Raw genomic sequence first — 25,959 nt, 5'->3', positions numbered from 1 at the left:
TTGTAAAATCCCAGCCATCGCCAACATAATGGGGAAGATGAGTCTAGGGACAAACCAGCTACCAGCTGGTAGAACAGGGACAAGTGTCACCTGAACAGCCCAGCTTCGGAGCACTAAGACATTGTAGTCGTACAAAGAGATATTTGAAATGACCACTACTCCGCAGGAGAAACAGGCAAGCAAGATCCCTGCGATTTTGCTCTGAAGTGATGAGAGTAGTGCAAAACTCTCCATTCAGAACCGATCTCGCGCCTTTGCAAGTGCGCTCCAGCTGCTCGGAAGGCATCACCCCTCCTCCTTCCTCCAAGGCGCGATCGCAACCAGCTCAGAGTGCAGAAACAAAGCTCGCACTTTCGCAGACGTGCATGGGAACCTTCAGCTCCGGGCGCGCGCAGATGGAAGGGAGGGGGAAGGGGGTGGAGCCGGCTGAACCTTGAGCGTGCCGAGTGGACCACGTTCCATTTACCGAATTCGGCCCCGGCCAATGACGCTTTCACCGCTGCCCGCGCGCCGGGGCTTCCGTGGCAAGTCACGCCGCGCGCTCTGCCTGGCGCGCGCGGACTCACTCTACCGCTACCGCCGCCACCCCACGTTCAGAGCGTTCACGTAGGATTCGCAGCAACACCATTGGTCAGGCGTGTACGCGCCTGGAGCGCGGCGGGAATGTCCAGATCGCGCCCGCGCCGCTGCCCTGACGTTCTCGCATGAAAATGAGGCTGTCAGCTCGTCAATTTCTCAGTCCAAACGCGTCTTATCAAAGAAACACCAAGGATCGAATCATATCATTATGGGGACTGTTTGTTTTTCATGGCACTTTTGTTTGTTTTTCGTCCTGTTAAATACTTGTCGGTCCTTGGGAACTAGTGGGCTTGTAGGTAAGAGTTCCGAAATTTGAACATTCTCTCTGTTACCTTTTGTTTTGCAAATTGTGAAAGAGGGAATTTATGTTTATTTTTCGTGAGGCTGAGTGAGTGTTTGTCAGTTGTAAAAATATATAATGTTGCCAACCAGCCAATGGCAGGAATCTTTTTACACCATTGGATTTTGGGTCACTTCAGCAGATTTCAGTTGTGTCAATGTTAAATTTGTTCAATGTCAATTTGAACAGTTAATGTTCAAATCTGCTGCTAATCCTTATTTGCAAGAAAATATTTGCAACTTTCAGAAGTCATTAACACTCCATCAGCGCGATACTTTATTGCTAGTCAAGAAACAGAATACAGTACCTGGGGGAAAACGGAACAAAGGAGTAAGCATTTTTCTTCCAGTTCTTTTAATTGTGGCCGTTTTGTATTTTGATGCTAATGCGGGACTGCTTTCAAGTTTTAAAAGATCCAGCTTTAGTTAATGGTGCTTCCCCTTCTACTTCGCATTCTGAGATTTTTTTGGATAGCAGGCATTCACAGAGCTTTAATAAAGTTTGTGATGCTTGCTAAATGTTTAACTTTTGCATAGTGAAATTATTCAGAAAGGTTGAATGGAAAGGCTATCCTGAAATATTTATTACTTTTGGTAGAACATGACTGACGCGTATTCGGGGAGATTATAAATAAATTGTTTGGTATTTCTGTGTTTGTTGTTTACGATATATCGTGTGTATGAAAAAAAGAATTGCAGTCTAGTTAAAGAGTTAAAACCGGCATTAAATTATGGGGTATTTTGCATGTTTGTATCCTGGCAAATATCCCCTGAAGAGAAAGGGATATTTTACTTATTGGTTAACACACACAGGAGTGACCCCCTCCAGTCCTAACGAAAAGCTCCCCTTTGGACTCATTTGCAGTTTAATTCCGAGGGTGTCGGCGGTGCCAAGGAACCCAGCTGTCAAGTCCGGGGAAACCGTGCGAGAGCAGTACTTGATAATGAGTCAAAATATGACAAGGCACTTTTTCTTTTCTGCTTCACTGCAAACGTCTGCTTCGGATTGCCGAGTTCATTTAACTGAAACTCAGTTTAGACTTGACTGAGCCGGCAGATTCAATCGATTCTTTAAAAAAAAGAACCGGTGGTTTCCGTAAAGGGGGAGGGGGCGGATAACTGTCTATGAATAAATGAGGTCGTCCTCATTCAAGACTCCCGTAACGTTTAAACGCTCATTAAATTGTCATTATTGTCACGGCCATTGCAATCTTAAATTCAGCATCAATGAACCCTTCGCACAAGCTATCTTGTTCCATTGCTACAGACACAGTAATAAACAATTTTAAGTAGTTTATGGCTACATTTGTAATGCCTGCCAGCTTTCTTCCTTGCCCTCGAAGGACACATACTTACCAAGGGTCCCCGGCGCAGATGGATAATGAAACTGCGAATAAATCGATTACCAGTCAAAATCTAGCAACTGCAGCCGCTGTATTGACAGTAATCCATCAATCAATAGCGCTGGATACCTGAAGGCGGCTGCTATAATGATAGGACATGTCTCGGCAGATTGGCAATTCAAATCAGAGTGCAAAATCACTACCCTTTATTTATTGTTTTCATCAACTTGCAAAAGCGAATCGCCAGTTTCCAAAGAAAACGTTTGCAAAGTTGTCTACTGCATGGTTTTATTTGAGTGGAAAATCAAATCCAGGCGTAAAAGAAAATAATTGCCTTGTAAGTTTTGTATTTAACGCAAAATCAGTCATACGTCTGGCCTTTACAGTTGTGCAAACTAGAACTTAAGGACCAATGTTAACTGAGCAAATTCTATTGTTTTTTTTTGTTTAACAGCGCCGCTGGAGTATGCACATAATCACGCGAATTTAAAAAAAAACATTTTTGCAAATATCATTGCCCTAGGGGTCGCAACGTTTTGATTCAATACATCGGTTCAGATGAAGACGGTATATAATGAACGTCATATGTTATGCAGGCAATGGAAGTTCGACTTCATTTTTTTTAATTAACGATAAAAGAAACAAAATGCTGGCCCTGGCGACCATAAGGCAAATTTAAACAAAATAATCATAATTTAACGCAACATTGCCTCTTAATTACCCGAACTTCCTTATGAAGTTCAACAACCAGTCTGCTGAGAGGGTAGTTTTAGTGAAAGACTGGTGTATTTTGTTTTACTTTTGAAAAAGCTCTCCCGGCGTTCTCTTCATGAGACGGGCAGGTTTATATTTAAAAAGCATCGCTCTGTAGTTCGGCACGTTTGTTGTTCTTGCCCCGCCAGTGTTTGTCTTTCAGCAACCGTAAAATAACGTTGCACTGTCACACTGATTACTCACAAGCTGCACATTTGTTCCGCCCATTCGTTTGCAATATTGGCCCCATGGGAATGCCACTGGACTGGAGAGGGCGAAACAGACCTTCGACGCGCTAGCGTTATCAACTACTTTTCCAATAGCTTCATGTCATCTACTGGACTTGTGCAAATCCGAACACATCACACTTTATTATAAAGAAATATAAAATAACAATGGGATTTGGGAATATAAAGACCTATGTCAAATCCTTGGCATATGGACGCGCTTCCTAGATAACAGTTATCTTAGTTGCATTAATATAGCTGTTTTCTTTAGATGTCACGGACGCTTTAGACCAGTTAAAGTTCAGGTTCCAGTTCCAGTCTTGATCCACAGTGGCACCAGTGTCTCGGATCTGTGTGGCCCCATTTGAAATATGCATTTTGGGTAATTTGGTACCAAGCATCACAGAAAGCAAGTTTACTTCTGTATGAATTGCACAAGTCTATTTGTTAATTGACATTCTTCAGTACAGGAGCGTCAAAGGAGAAGGAATGATTGTACTCCAGATCCGATGCAGCATTAAAAAACACAATAAGTATAAAGAACATCATAAAAAAAAGGAAACACAATATAAATATAAAACATATATGCATTGACTGATTGTATGTACATTAAATGACTCTAAGTGAGGTGTATGTAGTGATGGTAGGGGCAAAGTGACAGGAGGATGAAGATCCACTCTTGTACAAATTGGAAATTTGTATTAGGTATGTGATCAGGGACACGTTGTTTAAAATTTAGCTGTGGATTTGATTTGTATAACAAAAAAGTATATAAATATGTAAGCTAGAAGTTTTATCGTGTTTTAAACTCATTCTTTTCAGGTAAATGGGGGACAGCTAGAAATACACAGGTAAATTACTTGATTGGCAAGACCAGTTTTGCTGTGAATGTTTAATTTGTGTCTCAGCTTTATTCAAGGACTGAGACTGAAATTGGCTTAGTTATGACACAGCAAAGGCAAGCTCTTTTAAAACCCTGCAGGAACTTGCAGCTTCCAGCATTCAGGACATAGTGGAGTTCCGTAGAAAGATGGATGAAAGGCAAGGCAAGAGCTCGTAGTGGGCATCCCCAACAGTCCGATGCCAAGGACAGACAAGTTCCGTTTTATGCCAACATTTTACTGCTGTATCTTGTACATGAAAATAGTGCCTTTTGATAAATTATGTTCATGTCTTGTTTCGATGTATGATTATTTGAGCCTTGATACTTAAATGTTTCTTATCTGGATCTAGATTTAGATGAGTGTGCTGTAGGGACAGACGACTGTCATATCGATGCAATCTGCCAAAATACACCCAAATCCTACAAATGCATCTGCAAACCTGGCTATAAAGGAGATGGAAAACAATGTGAAGGTAACTTAATGGCTAATATCTGCTAATTTACTTAATTGCAAAAGAACATATTCTACTGTGATTATACAAATCATTCTAACCTGTAAGGATATGGTAAGAATCTCACTTTTCCTCCCATGTGCGCAAATGTAAGAATCATGGAATGATTTGGAAACCTTAATTCCATTGTCGATATTATTTGGAATTTTTAAAAGTTGCTTTCACTGTACTGCATGTTGAGTGTCAAAAGCAATTTCTCCACCTTACAACCGCCTTCCTCCACCCAACTCAAAAGCGCTCTTACCCGCCTCTGCATGAAAGGCAGGCTCTTACCCCCCACTCCACCTGAACACTCAACTGTTTGGGAAGATAAAGAGAAGATGCGTGAGCGAACATTTGAGGATTTCAACTTATGACATTCTTGGAATTTGCCTTGGTTGGTAAATGGCACTCATGAATGTCTAGGATTAGGTTACTCAGTTATTAGCCTCTTTAGAAATGGTGTGGACATGACAAAGCAAAATCTTTTCTAATTTCACCTTCTTCCTAGTGCTGATGAAGGGTCTTGGCCCTAAATGTTGACTGTTTATTCCTTTTCATTGATGCTGCCTAACCTGTTGAGTTCCACCAGGATTTTGTTTGTGTTACTTTGGATTTCCACCACCTACAGAATCTCTTGCATTTAATCATGTTCTTCCCTTTGCCTGAAAACAGCATTTTTAAAAATCTTGATTCTTGATAGTTCCATGTAATGAAAACATGGTTCTGGAACTTTTTATTCTGTCTGCATTAGCTCCCAAATTGACAGATTTCAGCATTTTAGTACTCTCCACGTCAGAGTGTTTTCCTGGACGTACTTCGTTGTATGATGACAGAGAACTGAACTAAATGTGAGATATACTTTCAGATACTTCTCCAGGAAGAATGAGACAAAATTTTGCAAAATTTTGAATGGCAAATTTAGAAAGATAGAGTGGGGGGGGGGGTGGTCATGTGGTTTTCCTTTACCTGTTTCTGAATCATCTATAGAAGGCAAATTTTTACAAAATTTCTTCACTCTTTTGATGTGTTTGACAGATGGATTGTAGAAGTAGACCATCTAAGCAATTATATCCTATTGGATGTCAAAGGAGAGATGTATAGCGATGGCTGCAGAGAATAGGAGGAGGTGGCATAAAACACAATTGTAACCGGAATATAATTTGCCAATTTGGGAGCATTTTATGGTTGTGGAAAAGATGGAAAGTTACTGTAATTGGAGTGATGGGGTCTGTGACCAGGACTGTGATAAAGAATCTGTCAGACAGCATATTCACTAGTTGGAGACATAAGAAAAGATATATACAAAGTGGCCAATTTATTAGATACCTTCTATATATTGGTATTCTGCTGCTATAGCCCATTCACTTCGAGGTTTGATGCTTTGTGCATTCAGAGATTCTGTTCTGCACATCATTTTTGTAATACATAGTTATCTGAATTACTCAAAAACACAGAGTCTGCAAATGCTGGAAATACAGAGCAACACACACAACCTGCTGGAGAAATTCAGTAGGTCAGGCAGCATCTGTGGAAATGAATAAACAGATGACATTTGAGGCCGAGATCCTTCTTCAGGACTCCTTCTCCCTTTAATTCTCCAAAGGATATTTGAATTACTGTTGCCTTTCTATCAGCTTGAACCAGTCTCACTGTTCTCCTCTGACTGCTCTCATTAACAAGGTGTTTTCATTCACAGAACTGCAACTCACTGGATTACTTTTTTGTTTTTTTTTTGTTTAGCACACCATTTTCTGTAATCTCTCTAGAGGCTGTCATGCATAAAAATGCCAAGAGATCAGCAGTTTCTGAGATACTCAAACCACCCTGCCTGGCACCAACGATCATTCTACAGTCAAAGTCACTTAGATCACATTTCTTTCCCATTCTGATCTGAAGAACAACTGAACCTCTTGACCATTTCTGCATGCTTTTATGCATTGAGTTGCTACTATATGATTGGCTGATTAGATATATGCATTAATGAGAAGGTGTACTTAATCAAGTGCCCATTGAATGTAGATGGAATGATAAATTGCATCAATGGAGGGATTCTGAATGATTTACATTCTTGAAAAAGTTTGTATTCAAGGAAAATGAACAAATACCAATACTAACTGGCTTTTTAATGAGCAAGGTGCAAGTCTTTAGCAACAGGAAGTGAATTAACCAAGGATGCCTCCTGCTTTGAGAGAATACTCATATTGGATATCCTTCAAGGATTTAATTTTGCATGCATGGATTTCTTTCAGCAGCCCAACTTCTAACTGACCAAGAAAGCAACATTTTGGAGCATGTACAAATAGTTTAAAAGTAAATTTAAATGGTAGAAGTTAAGTGTCTTTTCTCAAAATATTAGTCCCACAGAGGGAAACTATATTAATTGAGAGCTGGATATATAGCATCCCAATAGTTTCCGTGGATGGGAGTATTGGTGTGGTAAAGTTTCTCACCCATTGAAAAGAAGGTCAACAAGCATATACCTGAGCCATTGGCTGGGAGTTTTCTGAATCCTGGTTATCTGTGTATTGGTGACTGGTACTTCATAGAAGTCCATAGATACCAGCCTTCAGGATGGTGAATGTTCTTGGCTGTATTGTGGTCTGGGAAATGGCGTGAAAATGTATTCCAAACATTCCATGGTTTGGAAATCATTGCCTCTGAACTTATTATTCATTTGCTTCTTTTCTGCTCCAGTTACATTTTATGACCTATCAGCAAAACTGGAAACCCATTTTATATGGTGATGACTTGTATACAACGATTTCATTTTGTACTTAATTCAATATAGCTTACCATTTGCGTCTTTTAGGAAAGGAAAACTGAATTGTAAACACCTGTCCCATTACTGTAATAATAATTAATTAAGCATTAAAAGTATCCAAAATATTCTGTTAAGGAAGATCAAAACCTCGTAAAATATACTGTCTGCAAATCAATTTTAACATGGAAAATAATTGTCAATGGAATTCTCATTCTGTGCCCCACTGAGAAAACTAGAAATTTGCTGCATAATTTTCTGCATGTGTTATGGATTGGCTAATTGCCCAACAGACCCAATTAAAGCATTAATATAATGAAGGGTTGATCAGGTAGATACAGAGGTACAATATTTTCAATTGTCCAAAGTCCGAACTTGGGAGATTGTAATAAGATTGCCACTAATTAATCTAAGAAAGAATTCTGGGGAAAAAAATCACTCAGCAATAAGAATTTAGAGCTCAAAACCACAAGGTACATATAAGGCAAATAGTACATTTAAGGGAAGGCTATCCATGCACAAGAGGGAGAAAAGAACTAGAGAATAATAAAAGCAAAATGAACAGACAGAGCATAAATATCACTGTCGATCTTTGTACCATTATGTTTAAAAGAAAAAGTGGCTCTTGTGTTGTCAGGGCAAAGTATCCTATGATGTGGTAGAGATTAAATGTTGCACTATATTTAACACTCACAGTCCCAGTCTTTTTAATTATTCATGTAAAAATAATCTGAAAGGAAGAAGAACACAATCATTGTCACTGTCAATTGTCCTTTGGGTAAGTAAAGCCTTCAATTTCCTCATCTGCAAGGTGAAAGGTACAAAGAAAGAAAGAAAGAAATTGCACTTCTAGAACCCTGTGGATGTAAGTTTGCTCTCCACTTAATAAGGCATGGAGAAGATTCTAGTCTGTGCTAGATCAAATCACAAAAGCATGTTTTACCAGTACAGAAGAAATATAGTAATATGAACAGATCTCTGATTTAATGCAGCAACTAGAAGCCACAATCTTTAATGATTTGTTATTTTAATCTGTTTATCTGTAGAAGGTAACAAGCACCCAAGGGGATGTTGATCTTGAAATGTAAGTATTTGCCAATTCTGAAAGGCCTCTGATTGCCCTTCTGGTGAAGGGGCTCTGTTTGCACAAAGGCTGGCATTAAACAGATTGAAATACTGAATCGGTCCTTACATCTCAGATGGGCGAACCATTGACTCTGTCTACATATTGGATGGAAAATACAGTTAAATTGGTTGAAGTTTTCATAGGTGATCAGACTTGCTCCTCGTGGCATTAAATTTATCAGTATTAGTTCCATTCAATGTATTAAATTCTAAGCAAAATTTTATCATGCATACTTTAAGTGATGTGTTTCTGTTATATATTGTTCTGTCATTTCTGTCTCATTATAACTAGATATAAATCATCCCAGTATATAAAATGGGTACCTGGCATTGCAAATGGCTGACAAAAAAAGATGTTAAGAACACACCTTTTAATGAAAGGAGACATAAATTAATTGAATTGGATGTTGTCACTAACAAATCTGTTTTCAACCCTTTGCACAATTTGCATCATCTGTTAACGGACTTTGTGTATTCTTTTGGTTTCTATATTTGAAGCTTATCAGAATTCAATTTAAACATTGTCACTAATGTCATTTCTATATTTATCATTTAGTGGAACCATTACATTTTAATACATGTGAGCATTTGATGATTAGGATGAAAGTAAATTTATTATCAAGTACATATATGTTACCATATACAACCCTGAGATTCCTTTGCTTGCAGGCAATCACAGTAAAAATAGAATCATAGAAAGACCACACCCAACAGGGCAGATGACAACCAATGTGCATGAAAAGCCCCCAACAAACTAATAAATACAAAAAGAAAGAGAAAGAAAAGAAATAATCATAAAAGAGCAATAAGTATCAAGAACATGAGATGAAGATTTCTTGAAAGGGAGTCCATTTCAGTGGGAGCAGTTCAGTGATGAGGCGAATGAAGTTATCCCCTTTGGTTCAAGAGCCTGATGGTTGAGGGGTACCAACTGTTCCTGAACCTGGTCTTTACTACCTTCCTCTTAGCAGCAGCAACAAGGGAGCATGCACTGGATGGTGGAGGCTCTTGACGATGGATGCTGCTTTCCTGAGACATTGATCTGTATAGATGAGCTCAGTGGTGGAGAGGGCTTTACCTGTGCTAGACTAGGCTGTATACACTACTTTTTGTAGACTTTTCTGTATAAGGGCGTTGATGTTTCCATATCAGGCACCGATGCAGCCATTTGGTATACTCTCCACCAGATATCCATAGTGGTGCTGAAAAATTTGTGAACCCTGTGGAATTTTCTCTATTTCTGTGTAAGTGTGAACTAAAATGTGATCAGATCTTCATGTAAGTCCTAAAGCTAGATAAATTAAATAAATAATACAAAAAGATTATACTTGTTCATTTATTGATTGAGAAAAGTGATCCAATATTACATGTATTTGTTGGAAAAAGTATGTGAACCTCTGGGGTAATGTCTTCTACAAAAGCTATTTGGAGTCAGGTTTTCCAATCAATGAGATGACATTGGAGGTGTGATTGGTAGAGGTGCCCTGCACTATAAAAAAGACATGCAGATTCAGGTTATTGACACAGCCTGCTCTCCTCAAGAAAGATCTGTTTATATGCACCATGCCTTGATCAAAACAACTTTCAGAGGACCATAGAAGAAGAATTGTAGAGATGCATCAAGCTGGAAAAGGCTACAAAAGCATTTCTAAAGACCTGAGTGTTCATCAGTCCACAGTAAGAGAAACTGTCCACAAATGGAGGAAACTCAATGCTGTTGCTACTCTCGCTGGGAGTGGGCACCCTGCAAAGATTACACCAAGAGCACAATCTGCAATGCAGAAGGAGGTGAAAAAGACCTGCAGAAATTTCTAGAACTTGTTAAAGTCACTGTCCACTATAAGAAAAACACTGAACAAGAATGGTGTTCTTGGAAGGATACCACAGAGGAACCACTGTTTTCCTAAAAAAAAACATTGCTGCATGTCTCAAGTTTGCAAAAGACCACCTGGATGTTCTATAATGCTTCTGGGACAATGTTCTGTGGACAGTTGAGACAAAAGTTGAACTTTTTGGAGGAAAAAGGGCACTGCACATCAACTCGAAAACCTCATCCCAACTATGAAGCATGGCAGAAGGAGCACCATGGTTTGTAGCTGTTTTGCTGCCTCAGGGCCTGGACAGCTTACAATCACTGAGGAAACAATGAATTCAAAATTGTATCAAGACAGTTTACAGGAGAATGTCAGGATAGCAGTCTGTCACCTGAAGCTTAGTACAAGTTGGGTAATGTAACAAGAGAATGATCCAAAAGACAAGAGTAAGTCAACAACAGAATGGTTTAAAAAGAAGAAACTTTGTGTTTTGGAATGGCGGAGTTAAAGTGCTGACCTTAATCCTATAGAAACGTGGAAGGACCTGAAGCAAGCAGTTCATTCAAGGAAACCCACCAACATCCCAGAGTTGAAGCAGTTTTGTAAGGAGGAATGACCTAAAATTTCTCCAAGCCAATATGCAGGATTGAAGAACGGTTCCCGGAAACATTTGGTTGAAGTTATTACTGTACAAGGTGGTCACACCAGTTACTAAAAGCAAAGGTTCATGTACTTTTTCCAACAAAACGTGATAATTTTTCTCAATAAATAAATGAACAAGTATAATGTTTTTTGTGTTATTTATTTAATTGGGTCCCCTTTATCTAGTTTTAGGACGTAATTGAAGATCTGATCATATTTTAGGTCATATTTATGCAGAAATAGCAAACATTTTACAGGGTTCACAAACTTACTAGCGCCATTATATAATAGTTTATCAAAGTTTTAAATGACATACCAGATCTTTTCAAACTTCTATGAAAGTAGAGGCACTGCCGTGCTTTCTTCGTAATGACACATATTTGCTGGACCCAGGACAGATCCCTTGAAATGATATCACAGAGGAATTTAAAGTTACTGACCCTCTCCACCTCTGTTCCCTTGATGAGGACAGGCTCATGGACCTCTGGTTTTCTCCTCCTGAAGTCAATAATCATCGCTTTGGTCTTGCTGACATTGAGTGAGAGGTTTTTGCTGTGGTACCACTGAGCCAGAATTCCCTCCAATATGCTGATTTGTCAACCCCCCCCCCCCCCCGATTTAGCCAATGACAGTGGTGTCATCAGCAAATTTAAATATGGCATTGGAGCTGCGCTTAGCCTCGCAATCATAAGTGTAAAGCAGGTGGCTAAGCACATATCATTATGGTGCACCTGTGCTGAGGGAGATTGTGGAGATGCTGTTAACTGCTCATCCTTCAGTTACAAGAGTTCAGCATGGAAGTTGGTAGGAAAGCAGGCTGAGAATGAACAATCTAATCATACCTGACAGAAAGTTGGTTAAATTGTCACAACAGTTGTTGTGGGGAGGTCATGCAGCCATTTCATATCTGGTGCCAAGTCCTTTATGGCAGCAGCTTGAACGTGCATTTGAAGAAGTTTTTGTGCTGTTACAAGAATCACCCTTTGTAGTAATGATCAGTGAGGCACAGAGATTCTGTAGTTAGCAACAAGTAACTTTCATTGTTCCAACTAAAAGCACGTGGGTTCACAAACTGTCTCTGTGTGCACCCTACTAGAATTCCCTGACTGTCCATGAACAGTCAATGAAGAGAAAAGGGTATTACCTGGGAAAAAGAGTCTACGCTGGCCAGGCTTTCCTTGTGGTCCCGATCTCCACGTGTCTGTGGGGTCCTCCTTATCCGCAATGGTTGGTCTCTGGCTGCTGGAGAGTTATCGCCCCTGCGTATTTGGAGCTCCTGAATCTTATACTGTTTCTCATCAATTGAACCATTGGACCTCCATCCCATTGGCTCAAGGTTACCTGACCTACCTGGGTCACCTTCTTACTGGTCATTGTACAGGGCTACAGCCAACATTGTTTCATGGCTCTGCCCACCCCAGCCTTGTGTATTTGTGTCTTTACACTCTGACTGGTCCAAACCAGTTAAATGAGGCAACCCAGACAGAGTCTAACAAGATTACTGATTGTAGGTCTGGCATTTTATATAAAAAGTAGCTACTCCTCTGAGAATGGTCTCAGGTATATTGCTCTGATTAGCTTGTCCCAGAGCAAGAATCAGTTCAGAGTCCATACCCTTTGCATAACAAATGGCTATTTGTTTGAGAATGGTCTCAGGTTTAGCAGATCATTACCTGAAGCTTCCTCTGTCCACATTCAGTTGCTCTGATTAGATTATCCAAGAGCAAGAAACTGTTCAGAGTCCACAAAATGGGGGAAACAAAGACAACTGGCTTGTCTGCTTCCCCTGTCCTTGATCAGACTGCAGTTTCTTCTGGCCAACAGTGCTCACTTTAATCATTGTTCCCACTTGGTTCAAAAAGGCAACAATTATACCAATGCCTAAGAAGAATAATGTGAGCTGCCTAAATGACCATTGTCTGGTAGCACTCACATCTACAGTGATGAAATGCTTTGAGAGGTTGGTCATGACTAGAATGAGTTCCTGCCTCAGCGAGGACCTGGACCCATTGCAATTTGCCTATCGCCACAATAGGTCAACGGCAGATGTAATCTCAATGGTTCGTCACATGGCTTTAGACCACCTAGACAACACAAACACCTATGTTAGGGTGTTGTTCATTGACTATAGCTCAACATTTAATACCATCATTCCCACAATCCTGATTGAGAAGTTGCAGAACCTGGGCTTCCGTACCTCCCTGTGCGATTGGATCCTTGACATACTAACCGGAAGATCATAATCTGTGCAAATTGGTGATAACATCTCCTCTTCGCTGATGATCAACAATGGTGCACCTCAGGGGTGTGTGCTTAGCCCACTGCTCTACTCTCTATATACCCATGACTGTGTGGCTAGGCATAGCTCAAATACCATCTATAAATTTGCTGACGATACAACCATTGTTGGTAGAATCTCAGCTGGTGATGAGATGGCGTGCAGGAGCGAGATAAGCCAACTAGTGGAGTGGTGTTGCAGCAACAACCTGGAACTCAACGTCAGTAAGACGAAAGATTTGATTGTGGACTTCAGGAAGGGTAAGATGAAGGAACACATACCAATCCTCATAGAGGGATCAGAAGTGGAGCGAGTGAGCAGTTTCAAGTTCCTGTGTGTCAAGATCTCTGAGAATCTAACCTGGTCCCAACATACTGATGCAGTTATAAAGAAGGCAAGACAGCGACTATACTTCATTAGAAGTTTGAAGAGATTTGATATGTTAACAAACACACTCAAAAACTTCTATAGATGTACCGAGGACAGCATTCTGGCAGGCTGCATCACTGACTGGTATGGGGGGGGTGGGGAAAGTGGGCTACTGCACAGGACCGAAAGAAGGTGCTTGGGTACTAGCCTACAAAGTACCCAGGACATCTTCAAGGAGTGGTGTCTCAAAAAGGCAGTGTCCATTATTAAGGACCTCCAGCATCTAGGGCATGCCCTTTTCTCACTGTTACTATCAGGTAGGAGGTACAGAAGCCTCAAGGCACACACTCAGTGATTCAGGAACAGCTTCTTCCCCTCTGCCATCTGATTACTAAATGGACATTGAACCCTTGGAGCTTCGACACTACCTCAATATTTTAATATATTATTTCTGTTTTTGTATGATTTTTAATCTATTCAAGATACATATACTGTTATTTATTATTATTTTATTTTGTTTTTTTCTATATTATGTATTGCATTGAACCGCTGCTGCTAAGTTAACAAATTTTATGACACATGCCAGTGATAATAAACCTGATTCTGATTGTGATTGTGGAGTTACCTACCACATGTTCCACTACTGTTTGTCAGGAATGCCTTCTTCACCTTCTGTTCCCAACTTTTCTTTCCCACTCTGGCTCTGCACGTCACCTAGTTGTATGTTCATCATAATTTTGTCTAATCCTTTAATGCTCAGGTGCAGCACGAGAATCCAGTACAACCAGGATTTTAATCAGAGGGAATGTTTCTTCAAAATCTTCCTCTGCTTCATTTACCTTTGTGTCACAACTAGAGGAGAGGAAGAGGAATTTGAAATGATTGCTGAGGAAAGATAAGATCACAAGCAAATTTCAGTGGGAGTGACACACTTTCATATACCTGGACAAATGGCCTGGGAAAGAAAAAACATTTCTATAGGAACCCTTTGATCTTCGGACAATGTGTATTTGCAGTTATTGAAGTACTTCTGAACTAAGTATATGCAATGGATAGTTTACACGGGTAGATCAGACAAATCACGTCAAAGTCGAGTTTATTGCCATATGCATGTATGCATTGGTAGTATGCATACTTACATGTAGTGTTGGTACTCTCGAATTTCTGGTACACTAGCGGTATGCCAGAATATCGGGAGTGTCAGAGGGCAGAAGTGAGTTTAGTTGCCATTACTTGGGATGCTGAAAGGTCTGAAGGTAGATACGTCACCTGGACCCAATGGACTACAACTCAGGACTCTGAAAGAGTAGCTGAAGAGATTGTGGATGCGTTAGTAATGATCTTTTAAGAATCATTAGATTCTGGAATGGTTCCGGAGGACTGGAAAATTACAAATGTCACTCTACTCTTTAAGGAGGGAGGGGAGCAAAAGAAAGGAGATTATAGGCCAGTTAGCCTGACTTCAGTGTTTAGAAGGATGAGTATTCAGGGTTCCTTGAGGCACATGATAAAAAAGGCTGAAATCAGCATGGTTTCTTACAGGGGAAATCTTGCCTGACAAATCTGTCGGAATTCTTTGAGGAAATAACAGACAGGATAGGTAAAGTAGAGTCAGTGAATTTGTTTACTTGGATTTTCAGAAGGCCTTTTACAAGGAGCCACTGCTTGATAAGAACTATGGTATTACAGGAAAGGTACTAGCATGGATAGAAGATGGCTGACTGGCAGGAGGCAAAGGGTGAGAATAAAAGTGGCCTTTTCTGTTTGGTGCGATTGACTAGTGGTGTTTGGTATGGGTCAGTGTCATGACCACATATTTTCACATTATATGTCAATGATTTGGATGATGGAATTGATGGCTTTGTGGCCAAGTTTGTGGATGATACAATGATAGATGGGGGGTGGCAGGTAGCATTGAGAAAGCAGGGGATTTGCAGAGGACTTAGATGGATTCGGAGAATAGGCAAAGAATTGACAGATGGAGTATAATGTTGGGAAGTGTTTGGTCGTGCATCTTGCTGGAAGAAATAAAGGCATAGACACTATTTTCTAAATGGGAAGAAAACCCAGAAATCAGAGGTGCAAAGGGACTTGAGAGTCTTCTTCATGATTCTCTAAGGGTTAACTTGTAAGTTACATAGGTGGTAAAGAAGGCAAATGCAATGTTAGCACTCATTTCTAGAGGAATAGAATGTAAAGCTGCAGATTTATAAGGCATTGGTCAGATCACAGTTGGAGTATTATAAACAGTTTTGGCTCCTTATCTAAGGAAAGATGTGCTGGCACTGGAGAGGGTCCAAAGGAGGTTCATGAGAATGAAAGGATTAACATATGAGGAGTGTATGATAGCTCTGGGCTTGCACTCACTGGAGTTTAGAAGAATGAGAGGTGGTCTCATTAAAACATTGAATATTGAAAGGTCTTGATAGAGTGGATATGGAGAGGGTGTATCCTATAATGGGGGAGTCTAGATCCAGAGGGCACAGCCTCAGAATAGAGTAATGTCCCTTTAGAACAGAGGTGATGAGGATTTTCTTTAGCCAGAGGGTGTTGAATCTGTGGAATTTATTGCCACAGATGGGCGTGAAGGCGAAGTCAGTAGGTATAGTTAAAGTGGACGTAAATAGGTTTGTGATTAGTAAGGACATCAAAAGTTATGAGGAGAAAGTAGGTGAATGGGGTTGAGAGGAATAATAAATCAGCTATGATGGAATGGTGGGGCAGATTCCATGGGCCAAATAGCCTAATTCTGCTGATGTCTTTGGTCATTTGAAAAACTTATTTGCAGTAGCATTTCAAGCAGATAGCATCAGATACACCGTTCACAACAAAAACATATTAAGCATAAAATATACACAATTTTTACAAGAAGGAACACAGGACAAAAAAAAGTTTATTTTGATGCAAAGAGGTCATGGTGTTGCTATACTAAGATAGTAATTAGTGTTGTGCAGGTTGGTCCAAGAGCTGAATGGTTGAAGGGATGTAACTGTTCATGAACCTGGTCGTGTGGGTTTTCAAGCTTCTATACCTTCTGCCCAATGCTAGCTGTGAGAGGAGGAGATTTAGTGTTTAAATGAATGGGTGATATTGCTTGAGGGATAATTGTCCAAGACAATCCATAAGCACAAGTAGAACTTCAGTTTAATGCCATTTGATATGCTGGTGATAATGGTGTGCCAGCCTGAATTGTGCATGAAAGTCTGGAGTAGGGTTTGACCCATGACCTCTGAGAACAGAGTGGTCCATTTGATAAAAAAAAATGTATAATAATTCATTCAAAATAGGTTTGAGACTTCATATCTTGAACTTCATTTTCACTAAACAAAGAGCTGGATTTTCAATTGGACATTCCTATTTCAGTTTTCCACCTAGATCGAAAATAATGCTGATCAGTCTACAGGTGAGCACCTTCAGGATGGATATTTGAAGCATAAACACAACAGAGATTTTAGTTGACACAAAATACTCCGCAGATGCTGGGGTCAAAGCAACAACAAGACTTTAGTTAGTGGTTAATTGATGCTTTTTTTAAAGAACAATGCAGATTGTCCATCGCCCTTTTAATTTTAGGAATAGATCAATAAAAATGTTGTTCCCATGTTTTGGACAGTCTCCAACAACACTGTAATGGAAGAATTGAATGAAAAGTGTATGTTTCCAACCAGCTTCTGTGAAGACCGGTTTTGATCAGTGTCATACAATCTATAACTGACAGGTACCTGTTCCCCTTTTCAGCCTTGTATCTCGCAGACCTCTAAATGTCTGTCTTCCATTTTGACAGCCAATCCAGTAACTACCTGACATGGTACAAGTATAATAAAATAGAATTAAAAGTGATATTGAAAATCTTCCTAGAATTCAATGATAATTAAACTGTAACCATACAGGTACTTAGCTATCAAGAATACTGAATCCCAACATGTTCAATAGGCTGTTCTTAAATTATGGCAAAAATTCATTGAAGTTGAGGTTCTTGTATCCTTCCATGACTGTAAGTCCTGGTGTAAGACAGAGCTTTTTGACCGCAGTTTAGTTTCTGGTTTAAGTTGGCCTCCAGTTTGATGCTGGAGGATTCTCCCTCAGAGGTATCAAAGGTTGGGTTTTCTCTAGTTTAGCCTGCCTTTAATTCAGCACTCAGGTAATATGATGTTTATTGCCATGTGTAAATCAAGAACTTAGCCAGTCCTTCTGCACTCTTAAGTGAGCCACTTCACTATTGAAGGGGTTGTGAATGGATTTGAAGAGTGAATGCTTATTCCTGACTTTAAAAGGCAAAATATAGCTGACAATGGGAAGGCAGGGCATTTCTCTGAGGAATCCTTGCAGTAATCCAGTAATAAAATCAAACCCTCAGGACTGACTCAAATGGTCACTATTATGTTCCTTTGCATCTGATATATATCCAGTCATTGGGAGTCTTTCTGTTTGGCTCATATTGACATGAGATTTTATAATACATACCAATGCCAAAAATTCTCCTATCTGATTTTGATAGCTGGATGAATGGTGTCATCTTTCCCATGGGTGAACATGAGGTTACCATGCAAACATAGAAATCTACAGCACATTACAGGCCCTTCAGCCCACAATGTTGTGCAGACCATGTAACCTACATGTAAACATTTGATTTTATTTTCTCTGTCTGCTGTCATTTTCAATAGGATAGTATTTTGATATGCCTCATCTCCAAGATATGTTTCCTTCATTACTTGAAAATTGCTTTGCTGCTGCTTATGCATGAAAGGGGGGAGCTGGGAGGGGGCTTTGGGGTTCTAACATTTAACTCTCATTCATTCTTTGTGATTTGAAGAGTGAATGCTTCATTCTTTTGAAGAATGAATATTTTCGTAGATGTTTACGAAGAAAAAGAATTTCAGGATGTATATTGTATATATTTCTCTGACATTAAATGTACCTATTGAAACCTAATGAAAATTAAGTAGATGCAGATTCTGTAAATCTGAAATAAAAACATAGAAAGCTGGAAATACTCAACAGTCAGGCATCTTGTGTTGAGGGAGTAAAAGTTAACCTTTCATGCCAAACACCCTCCATCAGTTGAGGAGATGGGGCGAGGGAAACAAATAGGACATCTCTGATTATGTGAGGCCGGTGTTTTTGAGATGGTCCCAATGTTTACAGTACTACCTGATTAAAAGGTGAATGAAAAGAGAAAGAAAACAAAGAGGCATGTTAAAGATGTGAAATGCCGATTGGAATGTTGCTAAAGCCTGAAGACGAATACAGGCTGCTGGAAATAACTACCAGATAAGACAGAGTCCATGGAGCGAGAAATACCGTGGATGGACAATCTTGCAGCAAATTCTACCAGTTACCTGAAATTGAACTTAATATTGAGTTCCAAAAGCTGTAATGTGACCATTCTGAAGATGAGATGCTTTTCAAGCTTACTTTGGACTTTATTGGAACAAGGTCAGAACGGCACGGAGAATTAAAGTGAAAGGAAAATGGAAAGCACCAGAAGAACCCATTGGCTCAAGCAGTATCAATGGAAGGAATGAATAGTCAACATTTTGGGTTGAGACCCTTCATCTGGACTGGAAAGATAGGAAAAGATAGACTTCATAATTTTAAAAAAACGGTGGAAGGAACAGGAGCACATTCTCCATTTGGGCCTGTTGCAGCTTTCAAGTCTCAGTGTTGAATTCAACCATTGTGGATAACTTCCATTTTTTTTTGTTTGCACCAGGACTGTCCAGTGTTCCACCTGTGATAACAACTCTAATTTTCTCTTTCCGCAAGCTCCCTGATCTACTGGGCATTGCATGTAATCTGCTGTTTAGACTTCAGCAACAGCTTCAACATGTCACTTTGTTTTCTCTCTCTGACAGTTCTGTAAAAATTGGGATCACCTTGGCAACTCTGGCCTTGCCTATCTGTGAGATTCCCTTTATCCTTCCCCTCAATTCCACACTTGCTTTATAACTTAAGACAACAACTTAACTTGTTTTCACACTTTCCCATATCTGATAGAGATTTTGAGCTGAAGCAATAATTCTTCGTTTTCCATAGTGGTTTTGACCTGTTGAGTGTTTACAGCAATTTTTGTTTTGATTTCCTTAATTGAACTTAATTTTAGAATTTAGACCTCTTTCCATTAATTTTGGTTGCTGTGTTCAGAATCAAGTATGCTTTTTTGTTACTCTATAATATGTCTTGATTGACAGTGCTGCTGGTGATTGTATTAAGAATAAATATGTCCATTGGCTCCAGCATTAGAATGTCATTCTGGAGATTCTGAAGTAGCAATGTGATATTGAATTACCTGAGACCATGAGAGTTTATGCCACTATCACTTCAAACCCTGTAGCTACTTCGTCAAAGCTGCAAGATAACAATTAAAGGACTTATCCACACTCCCCCTCCTCTCCCACTACAATCCTAACTCCATATAGTCCTTCCTTGGACTTTGCATAAAGTTCAAGTTTATTGTCATTCAACTGTATACTGCCAAGCAAAGCAACATTGCTGTGGACCAAAGTGCACAACACATTACTGAACATACAGTATAACTCACACACAACATGTAAAGTAAATTAACAAGTAATAAGGTGCATTTATGACAGAATTTAACAGCACTTCATACATGAAGAGACCTGGGTGGTAGCAGAGCATTCAGTAGTCTTGTGACCTGGGAGAAGAGGCTGTTTCCCATCTTAACAGTCCTTGTCCTAATGCAGCAGTACCTCCTGCCTGATGGTAGGGGTTCAAAGAGAATGTTGTATAGATGGGAGGGATCATTAACAAGGTTAAGAGCCCTGCTTATGCAGCGCTCCTGGTAAGTGTATCAAATGAGTGGAAGAAGGATCTCAATGATCCTCTTATCAATCCTCATGATCCTTTGTAGGGTCTTGGGATCAGATGCCTTGTAATTCCTGTACCCCAGACAGTAATGCAGCTGGTCAGGACATGCTCAATGGTGTTCCTATAAAAATTGGTTAGATTCGGGGGTGCCTTGATCACCTCAATTTCCTCAGCAAGTGGAGACACTGCTGTGCTTTCTTGACCAAAGAGGTGGTATTGTGGGACCAGGTGAGATCATCCATTATGTACACTCCCAGAAATTTGGTGCTCCTACCTCTCTCCATGTAGGAGCCGTTTATGTGTAGTGAGGAGTCAGCCTGCACCTTCCAACCATCTCTTTGGTTGTCCATATTAAAACTCATTCTACCAGCCGCTCTTCCTCCCCCTGTCTCATCGTCATTGTTCATGAGGCCAACTAATGTGTCATCACCAAAACTGATGATTTAGTTTGAATTGCATCTAGCAGTATGCTCATGCATCAGCAGTGGGCTAAGCATGCAGACCTGGTGGAGGAGCACTAGTGCTCTGTGTGATGGAGCTAGAGATGTTGCTGTCAACACGAACTGACTGTGGTTTTTCTGTCAAGAAGTCCAAGATCCAGTTAGAGAGAGAGATGTTGAGACTCATCAAGAACGGTATACCAACCAGTTTCTGAGGGATGATTGTGTTGAATGCCAAGCTGAAGACGATAAGCAGCATCCTGGCAAATTGAGGCACTCTTTTCTGGTTGGGACAGAACAAGAGTGAAGTGCAGATGCTATGGCACCATCAGTGGACTGATTTGAACAATAAGCAAACTAGAAGGGTCCAATGTAGCGGGAACATGGAATTTAATGTGATCCATAACCAGCCGCTCAAAGCACTTCAATATTATTTACCATGCCTCTGAATGGTTGTCGTTAAGGCAGGTCATTGTCACCATCTTGGGCACTGGGACGATGATGGCTGCCTTGAAGCCTGGGGGGACAGTGTACTGTTCCAGAGAGAACCTCTGTTAACTGGGTTGCAGTCCTTCAGAACCTGACCAGGTATGTTATCAGTTCCCTCAGCTGTATGTGGGTTGATACTGGCTAGGGTTTTCCTCACATCAGCTGCAGCCAGACAGAGTGCCTGCTCCTCTGGGGGAGGTGGAGGTGGTCCTTCCTTGTGGGAACATTGTATCATGCATCAAGCTGTGTATAAAAGATTTTGAACCTACTCTATCTGGAAGTGAGGCGTCACTGTCGACGTGCAGGGTGAGCTTGTGGTTATGGTCTAAATGCCCACTCACCTCGGGTCCCTGGTGTCTTAGAAATGGTTGTTCTCTGTGAATAATCCTGTCTTACCATCCTGATGGTGCGGGAAAACGCAGCTCTTTCTGAAGTGAGAGCTGTCTTATCCCCAATCTGAAGGCAGATTTCCCAACCTCTCAGCAGCTCGTGGACCTCTCCTGTCAGACATGGCTTCTGATTTTCCTTCAGAGATGTGTTTAATAGCAGTCACGTCCTCAATGCACTTCCCTATGTAGCCATCACAGATCACTGATGGTCGTAGGCAGCTGCGTCCCTGAATATGTTCCAGTCTTTGTTTTCAAAACAGCTTGCAATGCTGAGGTTGCTCCTTCTGGCGAGGTCTTTCTCCCCCATTGAACTGGTTTGATTCATTTAATCGGTAGTCTGTATGCAAGAATTTGCATAACAGGTAAGTGGTCAGGTGGGGGCAGGGAACAGCCTTGTATGCTCCAGGTCTAATGTGTTGTTGCCTGTGGTAGCAAGGTCTGATATAGTTTAGGCAGGACTGTTTCTAAGTTAGGACGGTTGAAGTTGTCAGCAACAATAAAGAAACCGTTGGGTGTGTGGTTTGGAGGTCACTGATGGTTCCATTGAACTTATGCAGCTCTTCCCCAACGTTAGTACAGCCACAATCACAATGGCAGTGAACTGCCTTGGTAAATAGAAGGGAATGCACTTTAAGTTAAGAACTCTAGGTGAACAGTGGGCGGTCACTACTGAAGCATTCACACGCTAGTTCTTATTGATGTAGATATACAGTCCTCCTGTGGGACTTATCATAGTTCACAGGATTTTTGACCATCCAAAAAGAGATAAAACCCTCTAGGTGGGTGGCCTCTTCCTGGAGCTATGTTTCTATCGGGATGAGACCAATAGAAAAAAAAATGTCCATGCATCTTCAGTGATCCAAGCATTTTTTCTGATCAGGAACTTCTGTTCTACAGGAGCTTTCAATGGACATTCCAGTCTCAGTGGCCAGTGTAAGGAAGCTAGACAGATGCCTTTGGCAGGAGCAGGGGAAGATTCCCAGTTCTGCACAAGAATATCATACACTTTCAACCTTGCTGTGAAGCAAGAGTTAGGACTTGTGATGATTTTTTAAAAAATCTTTTGTCACAGTTTGACTCCTGTGCATGTTAGCAATGAACATTGCTAACATTGAAGAAGTTAAGAACTTTTTAAAGGTTTCTGGTTGATCCAATAGGTAACCTTAAACCAGCCACCCAGAGGCAGAGTTCTAAGCATTAATCATAGTTGTGTGGTATTATGTACTGCACCCTGATGGAGCTGAGCTCTGCACTGTAAAAATGTTGATAAAACTAACTGAAATTATTGCTGGAGTGTGAAGCCTGACAAGCTGGAAGAAGCACCAGTAGCTTGGTTTGAGTAGAGGGTGGAGTATAAACTGTCTAATCTTACAGGTTGAAATGAAGTGTTATCAGTTTTAAAATCACTTCTAAAATAATCGCAGATGCCAAAGAACATTTCCGATATGTCCTAAGGAAGTGAGAATCAGTTTTTATTTCAATATACTAGGCAGTATAACAGTAAACTAGTAAAGCTGTTATACAAGTGTAGATGTATGGACACAATTTTCAGACCATTGTTCATATAGGAATATTCTCAAAGTATGTTTTCCAATGTTATGTGATAAAATGAACTCTATGGAAATGTACCTTCTCAGAACAAAAATAGCCAGTGCAATTGAATACTTCTCACTTATCTTTTTCAAAATTAAAATATCAATGAGATTAAATTTCTACTTCTCAATGCTTTAGTGGAACAGCAAACATTAATACAACGTTGCATTCTTGATTTTACACATGCGCTGCACAGTTATTCAAAGGATGTTGCAGCAACTAGATCTCCTTGCTCCTTAGATTGGTCTTCTCTAGATTTCCTGTATTGCATTTTTGTGCTAACTTCACCGACGTTTATGCCTGAAATTATTTTGTTTACAGAAACATTTCAAAATTTCCTGTGGTGTTCATTTCCCCATGTATGAATTTAAAACCTGGCCAAAAGCAAACAAACAAGTGTGAATTTCCCTGTAAGATGTATGAGTGAGTAACAGGGCTGGTGTTTTTTGGCCACAATGTCTCATTCTTTAAACATCCTGACTCTGTTTCCAGATCAGAATTAGCCAACTTGAGGATGTCTCATCATTGTAAATAATGACAGCCTCTTGGTTAAATCTTTTACTGGGCATAGGAAAATGGCAAAAATAAAACGCTAAAATTATTGGGGGAAAAAATCACAAATATTAGTTTACTGACATTGGATGACATTGAGATCAGACTTTCCTAAATTCTGGGGTGTAAGTGTACACAGGAGAAATATAGGAAACTCACTCAAGCTATCCTAGTAAGTTACTGAGGATTTCACCAGCAGTATTCCATTGTGCAACTCTTATGTATGATCTCTACCCCCAAAGAGGACCAAGGGCAATGATCACATGGAACAGCATCATCTGCTGGTTTCTTTCCTTGCTTGAAAATTTATTGGTGTTTCTTCATTACGACTGTGTTTAAATCCTAGAATTCCCTATCAAATTGTATTGTGGGATTGCCTTCATTTTAAGCTCTGCAGTAGTTCAAGAACATGTCTCACTAACGCCTTCAGTCAGGGAACAGCAATAAGCATTGGACATGTTTCCTTCTTTCCCAATCAACAAACATAATTTATCTTTGATTAGGTAAGGATGAAAGCCTTTGTTTTTGCAAGTGAAAGTGAGTTAAATAGAGTGAGCATTTTAAGGGAACTTATGCAAGTTTTAATTTATCTGTTTTCGGTAAATCACTGTATGAATATTGCTGTTTTGTTTATTGCAGAAGTCACCATAAGTTCTAAACTATGCCTACTCTTGCTTGCTGGAATTTGCTGTATTTCTGTTCATTGAAGTTAAACAATAACAACTGCTTTTCTTGAAATTCAAAGGGTCACCTGAAAGAAGTTTTACAAATACTGTCAAATCAAAATGCAATATACTGGAGCTTCATAATTGCATTTTTGCAATCACCTAATCGGCTAAGAGTTAGTGTATGAATCCATTGTCCTGAACTACCTGGATTACAATGATGTGTACTGATAATTTCAACTATCTGCAGCAAGTGTAAGGATGAAGAAGCATTTTCAGAATAACTTGTTACCTTTAGCATTGACATTGCTTAAAAAAAAACAATTTATTTCTCCCTTCACTTGTCTTCTGCTCTTGTACTGACTGCAGTTCCATGGGTGAAGAGGTTCCTGCCATTGCTGTTCTCCATTGCTGCAATTCTTCAGCCCTTTCTTGTAGATAAATGAGACCTGCATGAAATTCAGCTGCCACGGAGCTCTTCATTTCATTTACAATAAGCCTCTGATGGATTATAAAGCACACACGAGAATATAATTTTTTAAAATTATGCCAGTTCCTTCACAGTGTTCTTGACAACCTATTCCATGAAAGAATATACTTCCCTTGCCTCTGTTCATGTAGTTCATGTAGATATAGAGAGATACAGCACACAAGGAAGCTCTTCAGCCCGTACAGTCCTTGAATAAAAAAACACACCTCCCTTTTATACTAATCTTACATTAACCCCATTCTCTATACCTCTCTCAACTTCTTCCATTTATCTAGATGCCAGGTGCAATTTACAATGACCAATTAACGTGCAGGACCTCGTGTCTTTGGAATAGGTGAGAAAACGAGCAGCTGGTGGAAACCCATGTGGTCATGGAGAGAAAGTGTAAACTACATAGATAGAAATGTGAACCAGTGACTCTACTTGCTGAACCATTGTGCCATTGTTATTAGCATGCATTTGACATATGTTTTGAAGGTATGTTTCATTCTTCAGCATTTGAATTTTGTTGAAGGACAGAATGCCAGATTGAGGTCAGACATTTAACAGTACGTTTGAATACATTAAACCCTGCAAGAACTAACCATTTTGAGAGCATTCTGTGATTGGGTGAGGGGTGGAGGGGTACTGTACTCTGGGATATTTCAGGAAAGCAGAAGAAAATCATAGTCTGAATTGTAGGTACAATATTTAAAATGTATGTTTTTTAACATAACCATGTTAAGTTCAGACCATTTAAAAAATAATTTCCTGTCCATTTTTATAAAGTAACTGAATTCTAGAGATATTTTTAACAAACATAATTTCAAAGTTTCTTTCACAATACTCTACCATAAATTAATCATTGCATCTCTTAAATAATACTTTAGATATTCAGGATCATTGACTGGAAGTTGAAAACAAGATGTT

At 39.9% G+C, this 25,959-nt stretch overlaps 1 protein-coding gene across 3 annotated transcripts in view; it reads left to right on the top strand.

Moving 5' to 3' along the window:
- The first annotated feature begins 701 nt into the window (after positions 1-701).
- The window catches only part of scube1 (signal peptide, CUB domain, EGF-like 1), a 269,935-nt gene continuing 244,677 nt past the window's right edge, over positions 702-25,959 (top strand). For 2 of the 3 annotated variants that reach the window (XM_072267853.1, XM_072267852.1), the window contains exons 1-2: positions 702-875; positions 4,475-4,597. In XM_072267853.1, coding sequence (XP_072123954.1) covers positions 788-875; positions 4,475-4,597 — 211 coding nt within the window. In that variant the 5' untranslated portion in view covers positions 702-787. The remainder of the gene's footprint in view (positions 876-4,474; positions 4,598-25,959) is intronic. The other variant, XM_072267854.1, reaches the window with a different exon arrangement.

This window comes from Mobula birostris, chromosome 9, assembly GCF_030028105.1.
Source record: "Mobula birostris isolate sMobBir1 chromosome 9, sMobBir1.hap1, whole genome shotgun sequence".
Classification (NCBI taxonomy): domain Eukaryota; kingdom Metazoa; phylum Chordata; class Chondrichthyes; order Myliobatiformes; family Myliobatidae; genus Mobula; species Mobula birostris.
The sequence above is the reverse complement of the archived record's forward strand: the minus strand, read 5'-3'. Positions and strand labels throughout refer to the sequence as shown.